We start from the raw sequence: 19,663 nt of genomic DNA, 5'->3' as shown, positions 1-19,663 counted from the left end.
AGCTGGAAATTCACCTCCTCTGTGAAGTCTTCCCTGATCCCTCTCCACCTTCCAAACAGTTCTGCGGTCTCAGACCCCTGCGGCCTTAAGGCACTTTGCTATATATTCGACCTAACGCATCCTGCGTCCTTCAAGCCTTGGCATGTTGCCTTTTATTAAATTGTGAATTCCTCAAGGGGCAGAGCAATGTCTTGTTTCCTTGTTTCTCCTGCAGCTCCTCCCAGAGGACTTTGCACAGAGTCAGGACTCGATCTTGATTGGAAGGCTTGAGTTGACAGCAGTACAGTGCACTTTCCCCACACAAGAAAGTAAGGACGATGCCGATAGCAGGAGGGTTAGGGGCAGGTGTCCTGCTGATTCCTGAAGACTAGAGGGTATGGGGCACTTACCTGCCCCAGACCATTTCTTTCTTTCTTTTCTTTTTTTTTTTTTTAGATTTTTATTTATTTATTTGAGAGAAAGAGAGAGCATGAGCTGGGGGAGGGGCAGAGAGGGGAGGGAGAAGCAGACTCCTTGTGGAGTGGGTAGCCTGATGTGGGGCTTGATCACAGGATCCTTGGACCCCAGGACCCCTGGACCCCGGGATCATGACCTGAGCCAAAGGCAGACCTTAACTGACTGAGTCACCCAGGAGCCCTGCCTCAGACCATTTAAAAACACTTATTGAGTGCTTCTGTGCTAGGCAGCATGGTGGCGAACCAGGAGAAGGGGCAGCCACCCCTTTCAAGAGCAGTAAATCTACTGCTCTCAACTATAGATTAGCTTCATCCTGCCCAAAACCGTTCTCCATGCCTACGGGATGCTGGCTTTGGGTTTAGACATTATGGCTCTAGCTCCCTGAGCCAATCTCTGTCCCTCCGATCAAAGTAGAGTCATGGTACAAGAATTCTTTTTTTTTTTTTTTTTTTTTAAGATTTTATGTTCAAGGAATCCCTACACCCAACGTGAGGCTCCAACTCACAACCCTGAGATTAAGAGTCTCATGGTCTAAGCGCTGGACCTGCGAGGTGTGTGTGTGCGCTGGCGGGTTGAGCGGCGAGAGGCTTGGTGGCCATGGCTCCCAACGTCCCCGCAGCCGAACCGGCCCCAGAGAGTCCTAAAGGCATCCGGGCTGTGCTGCTGGGGCCTCCCGGGGCGGGCAAGGGTACCCAGGCACCCAAATTGGCTGAAAACTTCTGTGTCTGCCATTTGGCTACGGGGGACATGCTGAGGGCCATGGTGGCTTCTGGCTCAGAACTGGGGAAAAAGCTGAAGGCCACTATGGATGCTGGGAAATTGGTGAGTGATGAAATGGTAGTGGAGCTCATTGAGAAGAATTTGGAGACCCCTCAATGCAAGAATGGTTTTCTTCTAGATGGCTTCCCTCGGACTGTGAGGCAGGCAGAAATGCTTGATGACCTCATGGAGAAGAGGAAAGAGAAGCTTGACTCTGTGATTGAATTCAGCATCCCAGACTCTCTGCTGATCCAAAGAATCACAGGAAGGCTGATTCACCCTCTGAGTGGCCGTTCCTACCATGAGGAGTTCAATCCTCCAAAGGAACCCATGAAAGATGATATCACTGGGGAGCCCTTGGTCCGACGGTCAGATGATAATGAGAAGGCCTTAAAAAATCCGCCTGGAGGCCTACCACACTCAGACCACCCCACTGGTGGACTACTACAGGAAACGAGGGATCCACTCTGTCATTGACGCCACCCAGACCCCCGACGTCGTGTTTGCCAGCATCCTAGCAGCCTTCTCCAAAGCCACATCCTAGTAACAGAAGGCCAGGCGAGACCTCACCACTGCTCATCACCCCGCGGCGTGATCCCTGCTCTTAGGTGCTGGGCAGAGAGGAGGGGTGGTCACGGTGAGGATGGAGAGGGAGGAGTGGTGAGGATCCAAAAGGAGTAACAAAGAACAGCAATGTGGTAGTGAGGCCATCTCTTTTATACATAATAGAGGAGTCTGAAAAAGTACAGAGGAAGGGGGAAATTAATTAAAAAAAAAACTGATTAGAGGCTGTAAATAGAAATAAGGAGGTGTAGTATTGTTTCTAAAGGATCCACGTTTCATTTACTGTGGATTGGTGACAATATTTTTTAAAGCCAAATGCCCTAAGACCTCAGTTTTTATCTCAGAGCCTCATGGATTGCCAGCCTAAAAATGCAGGAAATCAAACTGTTGTCCTGACCTTCTTAAAGCTTGGAACAGGGAGAGTTCAACTCCTGGCCCTAGTTCCCTGCACCATGAGATCAAAAGATTGTCTCCACATTGGAAAGAAATTGGAGGGGGAGGGGCGTATTCATGGAGGCAGTGGCTCAGCTAATTAAATTTCCTCGAGTTGTGGGGAAAGTGGGGCTGGTTTCCCTCCTTAATGATGCACCATTATGTACTGGTCCACCTGTTCTCATGGGTCAGTTCTCAGCAGCCACTCAGCATCCCTGCGCTCTTGCCATCTTCCATCCACGATGTGGGAAGGGACCCTTGTTAGTAAGAGCAAGTGTCCTAAGCAACATCATCCAAAGATTGTCCTTTCCATCCTCAAATCCTGTGAGTGGGATCACTTGTCAGCACTGTGATGTATTATTTTCAATGAGGTGCCTTTCTTAACCGACCAAATGCTGCCTTGTTTGGCCCCTAAATCAATAAAGTATGTTAAAAATTTGTAAAAAAAAAAAAAAAAAAAAAAAGAGTCTCATGGTCTACCGACGAAGCCAGCAGGCACCCCAAAGAATTCTTTCAAAAAATACTTTTATTGATATGTAATTCACATACTATGTAATATTTCTTATTCTTAATATTATGCTGTCTTGTAGCATCTTGCTCTCCTTGTAAGCCTGAAAATTCCCATTTGTTCTGTCAATAGTCCTGAGAAGCCCGACTTAAAGGTCTTTATTCTTTCTGTAAAAAATAAAAAGCACTTTTCAGTCTATGGGGTCATATTATAATCCTAAAGCACCTTCCCAGTTCCCCAGCCCACCTCCTCCAGCCAGCTTGATCCTACTATTTCTCTGGGATTGCAGAAGGCAAGAGGCCTGCCTTCCCTCAATGTATAGGTAGCACAAGAGAAGCTCATACTCTAGGAGCTCAGTGTGCCTCCCAGAGCCTCCTTCTAAGCCCTATCACCTCACCTCACTCCCGACTTCCTCCCGGTTTCCATTCCCCCTCGTCTCCCCAGCAGAGTTGGTAGAAATAAATGTTTAGCTTCTGCTGCTGGAGCATATCACAGTGCGAAATAAACACGGATGCCCCATCTACCCTGACAGCATAATTCATTTACTGCAAAGGGATATAATAAAGTCTGTTTATTACAGCAATTAACAGAGCAGAGTTTGCCGGCATGCTTTTCAGAGGCAACCAGAAAAGTGCTTACTCCAGGTGCATAGATTCGGGAAACTGTGCAACTTGAGCCAAAATGAAACCAATTAGAGGCTTAGTAAATGCATCCCAGCCACCCTAGAAAACTTAGCCATCCACGAGTCAGTTCAGCTGAGGTAGAACCTCACTGCAGGAATCTAACACGGTATGATTGCTGCTTGGCTGGGTTAAGACATGGACCCGTCTCTCCAGGGTCATAGTCTTGAGGATGTGCATGAAATGCTCCCCCCAACCCAACCACCCCAGCTCCTAGGTGCAAATCTCATCATCAGAGCATGTAGGTGGGAAACGTTAGCACCATTGACTCTCAGGGTACCACTGCGGTGCAAGTGGGGATATCGGAAGAGGACCAGAGGCTGGGCTAGGGAAAAGGGACAGAGTATAATTGGCTCTAAGAAATCCTTTCCTTAAACCTTGACTTCAAGGGCATTGTCAAAAGTTAAGACCTCAAGCCCCTGGAGAGCAATGCGTCTGTATGGAGGTGGCGGGAGGTCGGGGGTGGGGGTGTGGGGGGGTGGACGGCTGGGTGGGAAGAAGAGGAACTCAGGGGTCTACTTTCCAGCCTGGAGGGTGTATGCTAACTTGCTTTGGGCATCAAGACTGGATGAAGACATGCAGCCCAATCACTCTGGTTCTTTGGTGGAGAATAGAGGAAAGGGAGGCATTGGTTTACGTTTTCCAGGGATGTTAGGTGTATCTGATTGCTCACTAATCAAACCTAGCCCTCCACCCTCTTTCAAGGGGCCAGGGGTTGACTTGTACCAATAGGACTTTCTTCAGAATGAGGTCTGATTTTCCCAAGAGGAGCTGCAGCTTCCCCATCCCCCCAACCACCACCAGTGTCATAGCTGTGTGGGGAAAAACTCATCTAGAGTGGCAGCTCTTCCTTTTTCTTCTCTGGAGTGGCCTCTCTGGGAGACCATGGGGAGTTTTGATCTCCTTGGAAATATGAAACGGAGCACCTAAGCCAGCTTGAAAAACCAAAGCCTCGAAAGTGCAGAGGCGAACCACCGCCAGGCAGTTCCTCTAGTTGAGGCAAGACCCGGTGGGTTCCCCCTTCCCTCCATAACTCTTTTTCCTTCTCAGGCCTCTGGGAGAAGGTGCTGCATTGAAGGATGAGGGCAGAAGCCCGCCTGGCCTCTCTGGAACTGAGAAAGTCAGAGCTTTGAGCATCATGAACAACGAGATAAAAATAGCAGTGTTGCCATAGCAACGAAGGCTGGGAGAGTCCTGAGGATCTGGCTGGGTCCTGCCATCTCCCCCTGCAGCCTTTCTGCTGCCTCTCCTCTCCCCTGGAACACACAACGAGCTGAGTGAGGACGGAAGGACAGGGAGACAGACCAGTAGCCCACAAGGAAACCTTTGCACTTCAGAGCCTCTAGTTCTGGTCGGAGCCGGGGTGCCCAGTTTTGGGGGGTTTTGGGCTTTTGGATTTCCTTCCTCGGTATAACAAGTTTCTCCAGGGATGCCCTGGGGAGCTCCCCAAACTCACCCTCCTGCTGGATGGTCCTGACTTCCTGGGTCCCCTGTGGATAGCCACGGTTGCTGTTTCCTCTTTGTCATGTGTGGCTCTGATCCCATGGGAAGTTACAGGAGTCCAGGCTGGACTGGCCACAACAGCCCAGTGCAGTTGGCACTGACTTGGGGGTGTGGCGTGGGGGAAAGAGGATTCACGGGGACCGCCAGTCTCCCTGCACCTACATTGTTTAGCCACAGAGGCTTACGATGCTGTTTGCCTGTTTGCGTTAGGAACAGGGGGGACGATGGTGAGAGCTACCTCATGCTCTTGCTTTTGTGCCAGAGGGATGAAGTGTTCATTCTGTGGGAACAGATTCCGGTTCTTGGCTCTGCTGGTGTTGTCAGCCCCATCACCTGTTGGGCAGGGCGGCCACCTTCGGGGTGAACACCAGGCTTTCTGCACCAGCCTAGAGGAGCCCACCAAATGCAGCAGTGAGAGTTCCTTCTATGGTGAAAGCCCCTCTTCACAGTTGTAAACCAAGTATTTGTCTCGAAAAGTACAAGCCACGTCTCAGCACGTCTGATATGAAGTCCCCTTATAACATGTTCCTGTGAGGTAGGGAGGAAATGGGTCTTGTCACCACCTTCTATAGAGTCTGGGAGAGAGGAAGCAAGTTGCTGAGGTCGGGAGGCAGCCGTGCCAGAGCCTGGGGCCCTGCGGGCTGCAGTTCTCCATCCAGAGATGGCACATCCCAAACCACTGGGTGCAACGCATGTTCACGCAGGAGACAAGGGCAGCTGGCAGCTCGAGGCATGTCCCTGTGACCACCGGGAATGAGGTGGGCTTGGCAACTGCTGGCCCAAGGAACGCTCCTGGGTTACAGAACCGGGGCTGGGACCTGGTGCTCTGAGATCCCATCTGCACACCAGGGGGTGGTGTGTGTGTGTGTGTGTATGAGAGAGAGAGAGAGAGAGAGAGAGAGAGAGAGAGAGCGCACAGTGGCACCTGTGGCGGCCTCTCTGGTCCCTGGCTATAGGAAGCAGGAGAAGCAGAACTGCACAGAGCACTGAGGCAGGATTCCAGCAGAAGGTCTGGGAGCCTTGGCTTTCCATCTCATTGCCCCCACCCCTTCTTAGATCTACCATTATTGCTGCCATCTGCCCTCCCCTCTGCTTCTTCGGCCTTGAGCCCCACTGAGGCTCAACTTCCCAGGGGCGCAGAGCGCTGGCGTCTGGAGGGGGGTTCTTAGAGGACATTATCAGGGAAGAGACTGAGTCCCAGAAGTAAGATGTGATGATATTAACTTGAGGTCACACCGTCATCAGTGTCTGATCAGGGCTAGGACCCAGGAGATCTGGCTCCCAGCTCAGTGCGCTTTGCATCTTGCTGTGCTGCCTCACGATATTTCAGTTAAATTATTGCTCTTTTTATTTTTTTCAAAAATAACGATCTTCCTATATATTTCTATCAACTCACACGCAACATCCAGAAAGCCCTTCCCTGGGAATGGAGAAGGAAAGGACATTAAAAAAAAAAAAAAAAAGACTTGGCCCTGAGACAAGAAGCCGGCGGTGTCCTGAGGGCCAGGCCCTCAGACAGTATTTGAGGCACAAGAACCTCAAGCCCCCCTCACATTTCTTGATCCCCTCACTCAGTGACCTGCAGCATGCGCGGGGCCTCCCACAGCTTCGAGGCCTCTGGCCCAAGGACTGGCCTCTTCTGGCCTCTGGCACAAGGACTCAGTGCCACCCAGCGGCCCGCCCCCTCCCAGAGTCATCTACTTGTGCCTCCCCTGGGGGCTCCCAGCCCCTTCCTCAAGGGGGAGTTTGGGAGAAAATCCCAGAGTGGAGGGAACTAGAAACAGGCAGGGCAAAATGGTCCAAGCTGTCCTCTGCGAGGGCGCCTCAGGGCCGGGTAGGAAATGAAGTGGCCAGACCTCTCTCCCTCAAAAAAAGAACAGAAGGAAGAGAAGCCTGGACTACAAGTCAGCGGCCGGGGGGGCGTGGGCTGGACACTGGGGCTGCTTCTGCCTTTTTGAATGAAACCTCTCCTCTGGGCTCTCCTAGGGGCCGAAGGGGGGCACAGGTCTCCAGACTGGTTCTCGAGCTTCTGAGAGGAGCAAAGTCAGCATTTCCCTGAGGAGGAAGCGGAGGGACAGAGAACGTGGGCCGTGTCTGGCCTACGCCCACCCATCAGCACGGCCCCCCCCTTCACCCTGATGAAGGTGGGGCCACTGGCTTGGGGGCCACGGCCGCTGTCTACAGGCGTAGCTGGGCCTCCGCTCCGAGATGCCTTGACCTTGGGACCTCTCCCGTGTCCCCACAGCAGGGGCTCCAGAGATCCAGTATCCCTTTGGAGCCAAAGGAGTTCTCTCCTCCGGGCAAGAAGCTCTCTGAACAGGCTCAGTGCCAAACCCTTGCAGCTGAAATTCCTGCCAAGGCCTGAGAGGTGCGCAGGGGCAAAACTCTCCTTTACCACCCCTCCTGACCTTTCCTCTGGGTAAGCCTCTGTGGTCAGGACCTAACACCCAACACCTCTGAGGCTCCGGGGGATGCAATTTCATCCTCCACTGCAAGAGTAACTTTTCTGGGGCTGCAGCCTCGCAGGGAACCGCTAGGGACACACATGCCCTCCAGGCCGGCTCTCCTGCGCGGGATCAAGGTACCCTTGAAAGTGTTTCTGCGCATCTCTGAGCCTCATCCAAGGCTGCTACTGTCTAAGCGGTCATCCCTTGTGACCCCACCGGCCTTTATTGCTGTTTCCTCGAGGGAAAGACTTCTGTTTATAATTCTTTGGATATAAAAGGAGATAACAGATTGTGTACAAGGCTGGGGCTGGGTGGTAGGGGCAAAGGAGGGGGGTTGCAGGACGGGAGGAAAGAAATTATAAGCTGCACTCTGGCTTCACAAATAGGACCTGGATCCCACCAAACCTGCCGAAAGCTCAGGAAATGTCCCTGAGCACGGGGCATGAACTGGGCAGGCAAAGGTTGCCAGGATGGAATGTGCCTTTGCCTCTCCCTGGCTCTGGATGAACCAGCAGAGGCCATCTTCTGCCCTCCCGACTGCCCAGAGAGGCACATTCCAAGGAAAGGGGGCACACAGCCCCTCCTTCTGTCCAGGGACCCTCATCTCCTCTACCCAGGCCACCTGTTAACTATCAGAAAGGTTATTCTGGCCCTGGGTGTTGCAGGGGATCTGACTTCGTTCCTGGGCTGACTTGCTCTGTAGTGATGTAGACGGCAGACTTGCTAAAGCTACAGAATCCGCCTGAAGTGTCTCTGCCACTGGCCTTGCTGTCCGTGGGACCCTCTAGCTCCTGAGAGGTTCAGGCACAGTGGCAGAAGGTATGTTATAGCAAATGGGAGGAGGGAAGAAGGAAGGAAATGTGTTTTTGTTTGCTTCCTACCAGCTGGAAATAGGCTGAGAGAGGGGCTGAGACTGACCCTGGAAGACCGGGGGGGGGGGGGGGGGGGCGGGGGGGCAAGAAGATTAGGGGAACAGTCAAGGCAAGTCCTAGAGGGCCCCTTCTGCCCAGTGTCTCCTAAAGGCACAACATGCAAGCCTTTCCCTCTCTATGGGTTCTGAGAAGAGAAAGAAAAGGCAGGTGGGTGAAGCAGGAAGACAGGAGAATAGAGGGAGGACACAGTCTAGTCGGTCTAGTCCAGGAGGGGGGTCGCACAGTCTGGCCCGGGAAGGCAGTTCCTGAGAAGGGGAGTCAGGGCCTGGGAAACAGGCCCCCATATCTGGCTGCCACAAGGAGGTATGGTGGGAGAGGGTCCACGGGGCCAGGGCTGGAGGGAAAGCTGCCTACTGGTGTGCAGGGAAGAGCGGAGGTGCCGAGGGGACTCATGGCTGGCCTCCTGCCACAAGGACATCGCCTGTCCCTCACTGTCCCCACTCTGCCGTCTGACTCATGACCAGGCTGCCCACCTGGGGCCTGGCTGCACCTGGACCAGGAGAATGCGGGGAGGGGACAGGAAAGGACTCCCCTCTTGGGGATGCTGCTCTGTAGAGGCTCCTGCCTCAGGCCCTGGGGTCCCAGGAAAGACTCCATCCTGGGTTTGGAGGAGGCTCGTCTTACACTTCCACCCTGTCCAGGCTGCCCGAGATGTCCCCGGGGACCAGGGTGGCTGGCGGGTCCTCTGGCTGCGTAGCCAGTTTCCTGTCCCAGAGCAATGCTCCCTGCTCAAGGCGGCACATCCCTTGGAGGCGGGGAGTTCCCCTGAGCAGGGTGCCCGGAGCCCTCAGGGCAGGAAAGAAGTTTGTCTCCTGAGGCCGCTGCAGGGCTTCTTGGTCTCTGGAGGGCCGGGCAGGTCCTGCCAGAAGTGGGTGCCCTCAGGCCTGGAACCTGCTGGCGGCCGAGAAAGGGCCCTGGTCCTGCTCACACTGCCGTTTCCCGCTCTCTGTGAACTTCGTCCTTCTTCCTCTTCATCTTGCAGAAGCCGTGGAGGCCACAGAAGCAGGCGAAAGTGAACTGGGGCATGCCCTAGGCCAGGCTGGGGGGACGCTCACCAGAGAAGATCTGCAGGGAGAGGCGGGGGAGGCAGAGGGGCAGGGGGAAGGCAGGAGAGAGAAGCTGGGGTTAACATTCCCAGAGCCCTCGGGGGCTGCCCAGTCACCGTCACTCCCTGAGGTTGCCCAGGCCCTGCCAAACCTCTCACACAGGCTGGGGGGGGGGGGGGGGGTCCTCACACAACAGCCTCTGTGAGAGCTCACTGTTTCCTGATCTCTGTAGAGCTGATGTCATCCCTCAAACTGGAGCCTGGGTGAGTCCAGGATAGGCACGACAAAGCCACAGCTTCTTGCCTTTGTTCCCCTCCTGCCCCCTCCACCTCAGCTCACCACTGTGCACCTGTGGCTGGGGACCAGGAAGCAAGCTGTCTCACAGTAAGCTCTGCCACCCTACGCGGGCTAGAGGTGGGGGTTTCTATCCACCCCTTTAGGTCACACAGTCCAATGACCCCAATGCAGGGCTTTGTGGGCCTGCATCCGACACAGCCTTGACCTTGACCTCTAGAACTGGGTCGTGGCCCCCCCCCCCACTTCCCTAGCAGGCCCAGTTTGCCTGAGACCCTTATGGGAATCTATAGAGAACAGAGTGGACTTTGACTGCTCAGAGCCACGTGAATCCCAGTGCTCCTCATGCAGAGAACAGACAGAGAGTTCTTTCAGCCAACAGGCTATTTTATTGAGCACCTATGCTTGGGCAAAGGGGTTGGGAGGTAGAGGGCAAAGATAATTTTTGTGCCAGAGAAAAAAACTAAGTCTGAGACAGAAGCTAAAGCTGGATTTGCCCCAGCTGGGTGTGTCATCCAGCACCCTTCTTGCTGATGGCGGCCCTGGGTGCCTGGAGGCAGGGGCCCCTGTGGTATAGCTGGGGCAGGCCGGCTGAGGGTGGGAGGGGCTTTGGGAAATGGGCAGTTGGCGGATTCCTCTGGCTCACTTCTCTGCCCTGCCTCTGCCCTGGCCTGCCCTGGAGGGAGCACACGTACATGCAGGTCGTACATGCAGGTCGGCTTGGGCAGAGCAGCTGGACTCAAGGAGGGCACCTTGCCTGGAGGTCAGGCCCACATCTTAGGCCAATTTGAATCACTTCTCCCTCTAGAAAGAAGGTCGAGGGCAGCCCAAATGCAGAGGAAGGAGGTGTGGGGTAACGCTGAAGTCTGGAATAAGGAAGCGTGAGGCATGTCCCCGGCCTAGCCTCCTGGGTGAGAGATTGCATCAGATGGCCTGGGTCCCCAGGCCAAACACACCTGCGAGCGGTTCCACTGTATTTGAGGAACCCGGCCAAGCCCAGGTGCTGGCTCTCTGGACAGTTCTGCAGGTCTGGCCAACCTTGCTCTTTTGGACAAGCTTCATGGTTCTCCAGGCAGACTGGGGGCCCGGCTGGCAGGCCCTCACCCAGCACAGTAGCCACAGTGGAGCCGGGTCCTGTCAGGATCCTCCCCTCCTGTACCCTCCAAGTGTCCTGGTAAACACAGCTGATGACTGTAATTAATAGGTGCAATGCATTTCCAATGGCCAGCTGGGTGGGCAGGAGGCCCAGCTTGAGTCAGCATGGGTAGGTAGACTGGTTATTTAATCACCCACTTTGCGGCATCTCCACACACCCACTCTCCTGGCGTATATATAGAGAGCGGAGAGCAATCTCCAGGATATATATAGACAGAGCCGAGACACAACTACTATATTTCTAGATCTATCTACAGCAGCTATCTCTGGATTCCTCCCGTGACAAACCTAGAGAGACGGGGATCTAAACTGGGGCTTAGATGGCCTGGGTTCTATTCTGGGCTTTGACGCTGGCATGCTGTGTCACCCTGGCGGAGTGGCTGTACCTCTCTGGGCTTTCATTTCCTCATTTCAGCGTACCAAGAGGTGAATCGAAGTTTAACACGTAGCCTCCAAACCCAAGGGGCTGGAAGGGCACCAGGGATCCTGTCTGATGAGGAAGAAGGGCGGGAGAACAGGTGGGTTTCCTTGTAATCAGTCATGGTGACACATACACTTTCTCTGCCGGGGGATGTACACCATGGGAACTATCAACAAAGCATTTCCATGATCACAGGAAAAATGAACTGTGGGGAGAAATCGGTAGGCACGACAAGGCTCATCTGCGGAAGGAATTCATAATTAAAACAAGCCAGCCAAGTGGCTCTGACCATGCCCCTCCCACCCCAAGCCTGGGTCTAGGAGCAGCTCTGGGTCCTCTGATCCCATGGTGCACAGATCCTCTTCCCTTGCCACCCTACCTCCCCTCTGATGTCTGCTTGTTCTAAAAAAAAAATAGCAAAGTGTACCTGTGAAGGGACTGTTCCTCCCCAAGCTCCTTTGGCAAAGAGGAGAAAATCCTGGCTTTTTTGCCCACTGTAGAGTGTTTGGGGGCAGAGAGTGGAGGAACCAGGACCTGCACATCCAACTTAGGAGGGTTGAAGTGAACTGACGCTAGGCTAGAGAGCCTACAACCTGGCCCGTGAGAGCTGTCCTGGAAGCGGACATCTCAGGGAGATTCCTGGAGCCTTTCTCCTCAGGCAGAGGTGGCATGAGAGTCTGGTTATCCTGCTCAGGTCTTCATATAAAGGGCTCTGGTTGTCCTCCCCCTTCCCTAGTGGGGCCTGACACGGGTTTCTTCACTGTTAGGTGCACGACTCCCAGGCCTGGAAGCAGTCTGGGCCCTGTGTGCGATGCAGGTCCCTGGGCCAGCCCTTGAAGTGAGGAGCCCTGGAAGAGAGCCCCCCCTCCCCCAATCTCCGTGTCCCTCCTGCCCTCGCTGGGTCCCACTCATCGTCAGCATGCCTCTGCACCGCCTTGGGATGCCCCTCGGCTAGAGCCACGCCTCTGCTCCTCCACGCTGTGCTCACCCTGCCTTTATCCCTTTATACTTTGCAGAGTGTTCCAGCACCAACTCGGGGGCTCCCTGGGAGTCAGGTCCTCCTCTTGCTAGGTCTACTTGAGGAGGAAGGTGTTTGAATGTTGGAAATGACGGAGTCAGGGTTTCCATGCAGCAAGTGGACCAGCGCCTGGAGGGGCCCCCCACTTAATCTGCGTTGGTGATGGAAACTTACCCTCTGCCCTCAGCTTTCGTGCCTCTACCCCAAGGGGCCAAGGGATGGAAAGATCAGCCCCATCAACTCAGAATAGGAAGGGAAAGAAGGCGGCCACTGGACCAACCTCTGTTAGCTCACAGTTGGCTGCATGGGACTGCAAGCTGGTGGCCCAGATTTCTTCCCCATCCTCCTCTCTGGCCTTTGCCCAGCTCAGGTCTGAGATGATCTAGGGTATGGGGGCGAGAAGGATCCTCAGCTTGGCCAGCGTTGTGGGAGCCCAAGCAGAGGAGCTGCCAACCCACAGCTCATCATCCCCAACCATCAGGGGGTTCCTGGGCTCCCTGTTGACTCCTTCCCCTGGCCCTCCACCCCGCATCTTCTCTCTATACCAGGTACCCTCTAAGGGTTCCCCAGCCCTAGTACCTCCAGCCAAAAGGGAGCAGTGGGCTAGAGACCGCTTGGACACATGGTGGGATCAAGAGGAAGAGGGTCTCAGAGAGGGCTAGAAACTAAGAGGAGACAGCCAGGGCTTCACTGCTGGCGGACCACGAACTCCTAGGTGCCTCAAATTTTGGCAGTGTCCTCCACCAAAGTGGATGGCGGTAGGGGGCTTGGAAGGGTAGGGAGATATTCATAAGTGTTGGGACATGCCCGGAATCCTTTGACAAGCAAACAAAAAAAAAAAGGAGATTTCCCCTCACACCCACCCCCATCCCCTCACCTCGCAAAGCAGCAGAGTAGCTTCCAAGGAGGCGTCCCCCCCACCCCCCCACCGCCAGCCTCACTCTGCACCCCCCCACCCCAGGTAAAGGGCAAAAGAGAAGTGACCCAGTGAGGAGGGGAGCCTCACGCCTCCAGAACAATGCTGAGCCCTCCGCCCCCTCCCCAGCTCCCCTTAGCACCGCGCCTCAGTAATTAAAATATGAATTCACCTTCCCTCCCCGAGCCATTCATCACTGCGAAGGGAAGCAGCTGCGGCTTAGAAGACCGGATTTGGGGGATTAGCTCGGGCGGTGGAGCAGACACACCAGGAGAAAGAATTAAAAAGGAAGGGGGTGAATTGGGTTTTCTCTCCCCACCTCCTCCCTCTCCCTCCTGCTGCCACCAAGCCTCACACCCCACCCCTTCCCCCAAAGCCTGGCCTCTGCAGGTTTCTGGGAACTGTAGTCTCCAAGACTGTGTTGATAAACAGGCAGGCCAGAGGTGGGTGGTGACACAAACTACAGATCCCAGGACTTCTTCCCAGAGTTGGCAGCAGCAAAGCTGGGCATCGGCCTCCAGTCTGGGAGAAGCCCTCATTCTCCTTGGAGATTAACTCCTTCTTGGCCTGCTTGAGACTGACTTCCAGCCTCTGGCTTACTGAGCTCCTTGGGATCTGGAGCCAAGGTCCTCTCTGCCTTTGATGGCTTCCAGCCCCGCTTATTTCTTGCTTGCCCACCTAGAGAGAGAGAGAGAGAGAGAGAGGAAGCTCCTCCCACCTTTCAAGACTACTGAGGACAAACAAGCATTGGCCAGAGGTTCTGAGAGACTTGGGGGCCACAGGAACTGCAAGGTCAGACCACTAGCAGTCTTGAGATGTCATTAGACCCTGACCTCCGGGGCCTCCCAGGAGGTCTACCGCTTGGCTGAGGCTGGCCCATCCTAAGAGTCCTCCTAAGTGTGACTAGGGTTGTCAGCTTGACATGCAGCAGGAGCTGGGAACAAACACAGTGGTCCAGACTGGTGGTGCCAGAAGGGCTTCCAGAGGTCAAACGTTAGTGCCAACCCCTTCTAACAATGGGAAGGGCTTTTTGTTTTGTTTTAAATAGTCTTTGCATTTGAAAGGAGCAGAGTTTTAGCAGTGAAACTCCACTTCCACTAAAAAATGGGACACACACAACCAGAGATCCACTTGAAACTCTGTGTTGTTAAACACGGGGCCGCTCTCTCAAGGGAGGTCAGATGCTGGGTATCTCTGCAGACCGTGACAAAGACGGAGGTTCAGAACAGTTTTGAGGTTTCAGTCGTCTGCAGGCAGGGACCAGGATAGACGCAGCCCTCTGATCCGTGAATCCTCCAGAGACCAAGGGCATGAGGCCAGCTTGCCTATTCAATTCAGTTGAACAATTATGTGAAATAAATAATTACATATCTCCTCCAGGCCTGCAACACTGGCAGTGGCCAAGAGACAAAGCCCCGAGAGAAGCTGCAACCTGGTAGCCCCAGAAGCGCCCTAGGCCCGGGGCCCAGCGAGGGTGGGCTTGCTCTGGGTTCCTGTTTATGGCAACTCGCTGCTTTTACCCCCGCTGCTCTTTCCTCCCAGTTCACAATTCATTCAACCGACTACCTACCCAGCAAGCCCTCCTCAGAGCCTTGGCTTGCTGGAGCTTTATAGAGGCAGAAACTGGCTTGGTCATCTGCACCCCTCGTCCAGGCCCCTCCCAGGCTCCAGGGTGTGTGTGGGGTGGGGGGATGGGGGACTTCTAGGCAAACTGTGCACTGGGATTCCTGTTAGGGACCCAGCTGCAGCAGCAGGAAGGGGGCGCCGCTCCAACCTGACTTGGCGATTAGAACAGATCGGGGAGCCCAAGGGAGTAAATTAGGTGCCTGAATGTCCACTGAGCCGAGGAAGGAATACAGGATAGGCTTGTTCTGAGCTGGGGGCAGCTGGACAAGGAGGAAGGTGGGCGAAGGTTCTAGCCACCTCTGATCTCTGGAAAAGAGGACCCAGACGGAAAGTGACAAAGCCTAGCAGATCTCATCCCTGTGCCTTGCACCACCCAAGCCAGAGCAAGTGGGGAAGTGTCTGGAGCAGTCCCAGCAAAAACCCAACGGCTTGCACTTTCTTTGCTTCTTCTATTGTTTTGATGTTTTCCCCCTGTGCTCTTGCTGGAAAAGGAAAACCAGTGAGGGGCAAGGTGGTTAGAGCTGGGCCATGGGGCCAGTTTGTGGATATGCATCCCGCAATTTCCATCTTCCAGAGTGCTTTCCCATGTGCTGGCTTGTTAACTTTCTTCCGTATCCAGCATGGTGGGGTAGGGAGAGCCCAGGTTCAAATCCCAGCTCTGTCCCTTACTAGCCGTATAAACTTGGGCCAGTTCCTTAGCTCCCTTGTGCCTCAGACTTCCCAAAGTAAAATGGGATAATAATAGTACTTTTTTCTTAGGTTTGTTTCCAGGATGAAATGAGTACAGGTAAGATGGATAGAATCTTGTCTGGTACCTAGCAAGATAGATGTTGGTCAGGGAGATTAAGAGCTCCCAGACATTATACGTAACTTGCCTTCTGATTCTCAATACCAAATACAGTACTCTCTGATTCTTTAGTGGTGGTCTGTCTTAGACAGATTGGGGGCTGGAAAGGGAGGGAAGGGGAGGCTGCTTCCTCTACTGCTCCAGCCAGACTGCCCTGCCTTATTTCCAACTGCTGGAACATTCCAGGATGCCTAGGATGGAGTTAGGCAGATTTGCATGGGGGTTGAGGGCTAGGGCAGGAATGTGAGAGTAGGAAGGGGCATGGGGAGTCAGGCAAGATCAGTTGCAGGCAGCAGGAAGCAGGGAGAATGGATACTAGTCACAGACTGGGAGGACAGGGTAGCAGACAGGGGGCTAGGAAGCCCCCTCCCTAGCCCACCTTGCAGCCCCTAGGGAGAGATGCCGTCCTCATTACCCCCTGCTGAACCCTCTCTCCCTAAGTGGCCAGCCTGAGCATGCCCATTTCTGCCACTGACAGAGACCCTGAGGTCTCTCTAGGCAGAGAAGGCTGTGGATTCCTAGCCGACCACAGAGTGAGTGAGTGAGGCCGGGAAGCATGGGATGTCCTGAGAACACTGTGTGAAGGCCTGAGTGCTGTGTAACCCCATGACCCTGACTCCAGCCCCCAAATCTCTGCTCAGTCCTGCCAGTCCTCAGTAACTTGGCAAAAGGGGGTGCAGCGAGGCACCGACTTACAGACCTCAACACCCTCTGAATGTGTCTTCATTCTCAGAGGGAATCTCCCTTGGAAATCATCAGTCCAGCCTCTTCATTTCAGAGTGAGGGACCAAGCCCAGAGAGGGGAAGTGACTTGGCCAAGGTCACAGAGCCTGGCCCCAGGCCCTCCGTTACCAGGTCCCCCACACGCCCCATCCCCAAATGGAAACCCCTCCTGGTGCCCCCTTTGTGCCTGGCTTCCAGCATGGTCCTGTGGGGAGGGAGGTGCAGATCTCAGGAGAAGGAGCACGCCCCTCACTGTAGCCCATGGCTTTTAGCCCTACATGAATTAGAAACAGCAATCACATAGGAATGAAAAGCCATAGGCCACAGCAGAGCTGAGGGGGTCCAGCGGTGGGAATCTCAAAAGGATGTGGGGAGCTGGGGGTGCCTGGGAGTCCTCACTCCCCTTTCCCACCCACCCTCCCCACCCACCCTTCCACCCTCCAGGTACTGGGCCTCCAGGTTACATTCTCTCACCATCCCCCACCACCTGCCCTGGCTCCAGCATGAAAGCCTTCCCAGTAATGAGTTTCCAGTTCTGGCCCCACAAAGTCCCCCACACAATGGGCCGCACTCCGGGGTATGAGGAGGGGTGGCTTCCTGGCCATAAAGGACCTCCTCAAATTCCTATAATTAGTCTCCAGCCCCCTGCTCTGCGTCCTTAACCACCCCCTCCCGGACAGAGCAAGGCCGGATCTTTTCAATGGCACTGCTGCCAGCGCCCAGGGCTGGCCCCATATTAGATGCTCTCCTTACTACACTTAACCCTTCGGAGTCCAGCCACACGACACAGAGAGGGCCAGGGAGGGTCTGGGTAAAGGAAGGCTGAGAGAAGGACCTGAGTGTGGGATGGAAGGCAAGGAAGAACCAGAGGTTCTATTCTTTAGAGGAGTGAACAAGTGTCGTGTGGCTTGAGCACCCCCAAGGTTGGGGGCTGGCCCACAATTCCCAGACAAGTTGGGCTGCCTACCAGCTATACTCCTTCTTATGTGGTTTAGAGGAAAGTGGGGCTTGTTTCCAGACCCAGGTGGAGGCAAAAAAGAGAGCCTGAGCTTGAAATCCCCAGCAGCTGAGGGCAGCTAGCTTCAGACCCATCCCTGGGTGATGCTGTGCTTGGTTCTCTCTCTCTCTCTCTCTCTCTCTCTCTCTCTCTCTCTCTCTCGTAAGACACAGTGGTTGGCACATGCAACTCCAGGACTCAAGAAGAGCTGGGGGAGACAGGGAGGAACCAAGGTCTCAAACCTTGGAAAAGATGTGTTCTAAACACAGGACTATCTCCTCATCTCCTCTCCCGTGATGGGTCACTTGTGGGCAAGCATCAGCCTCCGAGGATAGGGAACTCCATGTTTAGGGAAACCTCAGGGAATTCAGACTCCAACAGGAAAGTAAGAGGCCTTAGGACCAGGCAAGACCCTGACCATCTGCCAAGGAGTAGCTGCCACGGTCACCTCAGGGGACAAGCTCACTGGTTCTCTTCAGGACCCTGGCTGGACTGACCCCCTTTAACTGGGCTTCCCACACTCCAGCAGCCACAGGGCATGCACGCGCGCACACGCGCGCGCACACACACACACACAGAGACACACACATCTTAACCAACCTGGGAGCCAAACTGCTGGACATCCTTTAACTTCCCACATGAACTTCTGGGCATTTGCCCCAACCCCAGAAACCTCTGGTTCTTCTTGCCTTCCTTCCCATGGGTCCCCACCTCCCAGACTCAGGACCTGTAAAAGAACCCATGGACTCCAAGCAGAATACCCTCAGTCCCCTCCCAAGTGACACCGGGGCCAGGGGCTGGGGTCCAAGGGATGGCTCACCTGGCAGGCCCCCTCGCCCTGGAAGTCTCCCTCAGAATTCCTGCAGAGCCACTTCCTGCCTTCCAGGCAGCCACTCACTCCCCCACTTACCCCAGAAGCTCCACGCCCAGCTAGGGCAGGCCTCCTCCCTCTTCCCGCCCACCAGCCCGGCCTGAGCTGTGCCCAACTCAACTGGACTCACTGAGAAGGCCTGGCCCGCCCCTCCCCCAGCCCGGTGGCCAGTGGGGTAGGGGTGGGGGTGGGCCGGGCGGGCGGGGGAGGTCAGGTATTCCTTCAACCCTGACTTGGGCCTGGGTAACAAAGGTCTCATTGAGCCTCTGGCTGTCTGGTCGGTGAAGCACAAACCTCTTGTATCTACTCGCTTTTGATCTCACTCCCTCTGAACCAGCCATGTATTACTCACGTCCCCCTGCCGGGCTATTGGTGTGGAGGGGCTGTTCCTCCCTCCCTGCCTCCCCATCTCCTTTCTCTCCTTCCTTCCCCTGCTGCTCCCCTCCAGCTTTTTTATGGTTCAATTTTTGGCAGGAGACCTGAGGCGGCTCCCTAGAGGCCCCCTCTCCTGCTTGGCTGCCCCTCCCCATCTCTGCGGCCCCCACCCTGTGTCCCTCCACCTCCTCCGCTCCTGCACTTGCCTGTCCATGTAGTTGGAAGATCCACACAGCAGCTAGATCTGGCCCAGTCCACCCTCACCTGGCCATCCCCTCAGATTCCTGGCCCTGGGCACATGAAAGCCTCAGCTCTGGCCAGCCCAGCCCACCCGACAAGCCCCAAGTAAGCTCCAGAAAGGGCAATGTGTCTCCAAGGTATTTCTGGGGCCAGAGACGTGGGGTGAGGGGCGGTGAGGGGAAAGAACATCTGTCAGGTCTCAGGCGGTGGCCCATCCAGACCTCGTTGGAATGTGGAGAAGGAGAAGCAGGTCAGCTCCCCTGGCCTCCTTCTCTGCTTCCTCCAATATTAAGCATCCGCTTTCTAGTGAAAATTCACCACTTGGTGGGGACCCTCAGGACTCACCCTCAAGCTGGGGCCCCACTATTCCTGTCTCCTCTGTGCTCACCCCTGAATCTTCTGCAGCTCTGCTGGGGCCCAGGGCGGCCCACTGGCACGTTCTCTCTATAGCTTCCCTGACCCTGTCCCCAGGGAGAGAGGCGGTCACCTTTGAGGTCTGAGCTCTCCCGAGAAAAGCCGACAGATGCTAAGCATTCCCATGGTGGCCGGCTCCAGGGAGCTCTGCTGCTCCCCCATGCCTACCACCTGTGGCCTCCTCCCCACCCCTCCCGCCCTCAGGTGCTCCCATTCACCTGGGCTGAGGATGGGGGAAAGTTCTCTTGCCCCGACAGAGGCCCCATTCTTCCTGTCGCTGGCTCTCATTGTCCCTCATGACTCCACACATTCCTGGGCCTCTAATGAGAAGCTGAGACAGCCACCTTCCCGCCCTGTCCCGTGGTCGGGGCAGCCCGGGCTCCGCCAGCAGCGGGAGGGGCGGGGCCACCAGGAGGCGGGGAAAGGAAGCCGGGACCAA

The 19,663-nt window shown here is 55.1% G+C and overlaps 1 protein-coding gene, 2 long non-coding RNA genes and 1 pseudogene across 9 annotated transcripts in view; 3 read left to right on the top strand and 1 right to left on the bottom strand.

Annotated features, from left to right (window-relative positions):
* LOC144307269 (uncharacterized) overlaps positions 1 to 8,251 on the top strand; it is a 19,728-nt gene extending 11,477 nt beyond the window's left edge. The window contains exons 5-8 of one of the 2 annotated variants that reach the window (XR_013374178.1): positions 4,450 to 4,750; positions 6,889 to 7,046; positions 7,148 to 7,270; positions 8,015 to 8,251. This is a non-coding gene — a long non-coding RNA (uncharacterized LOC144307269). Of the gene's footprint in view, positions 1 to 4,449; positions 7,047 to 7,147; positions 7,271 to 8,014 lie in introns of both variants that reach the window. The other variant, XR_013374177.1, reaches the window with a different exon arrangement.
* On the top strand, positions 975 to 2,025 carry LOC144307266 (adenylate kinase 2, mitochondrial pseudogene; annotated as a pseudogene).
* Positions 2,720 to 19,663, bottom strand: BLACAT1 (BLACAT1 overlapping LEMD1 locus). Of its 5 annotated transcripts, none has more exons than XM_077886888.1 (5): positions 19,443 to 19,663; positions 13,304 to 14,456; positions 11,163 to 12,597; positions 4,856 to 9,346; positions 2,720 to 2,886 (listed from the first exon to the last, which is right to left on the bottom strand). In XM_077886888.1, exon 4 carries the CDS (start codon positions 9,305 to 9,307, stop codon positions 9,206 to 9,208), a length of 102 nt encoding a protein of 33 aa, XP_077743014.1. In that variant the 5' UTR covers positions 9,308 to 9,346; positions 11,163 to 12,597; positions 13,304 to 14,456; positions 19,443 to 19,663; the 3' UTR covers positions 2,720 to 2,886; positions 4,856 to 9,205. The 5 variants fall into 5 exon arrangements, 4 of the variants coding, with proteins under 4 accessions (XP_077743014.1, XP_077743013.1, XP_077743015.1 ...); XM_077886887.1 differs by having other exon boundaries at positions 10,578 to 12,597; positions 19,443 to 19,658; XM_077886889.1 differs by lacking the exons at positions 11,163 to 12,597; positions 13,304 to 14,456 and having other exon boundaries at positions 19,443 to 19,655.
* On the top strand, positions 9,400 to 13,418 carry LOC144307270 (uncharacterized). Of its 2 annotated transcripts, none has more exons than XR_013374181.1 (3): positions 9,400 to 9,711; positions 11,192 to 11,294; positions 12,214 to 13,418. It is a non-coding gene; the product is annotated as an uncharacterized LOC144307270 (long non-coding RNA). The 2 variants fall into 2 exon arrangements; XR_013374180.1 differs by having other exon boundaries at positions 11,965 to 13,418.

The sequence above is a fragment of the Canis aureus genome, chromosome 38 (assembly GCF_053574225.1).
Source record: "Canis aureus isolate CA01 chromosome 38, VMU_Caureus_v.1.0, whole genome shotgun sequence".
Lineage (NCBI taxonomy): Eukaryota > Metazoa > Chordata > Mammalia > Carnivora > Canidae > Canis > Canis aureus.
The sequence above is the reverse complement of the archived record's forward strand: the minus strand, read 5'-3'. Positions and strand labels throughout refer to the sequence as shown.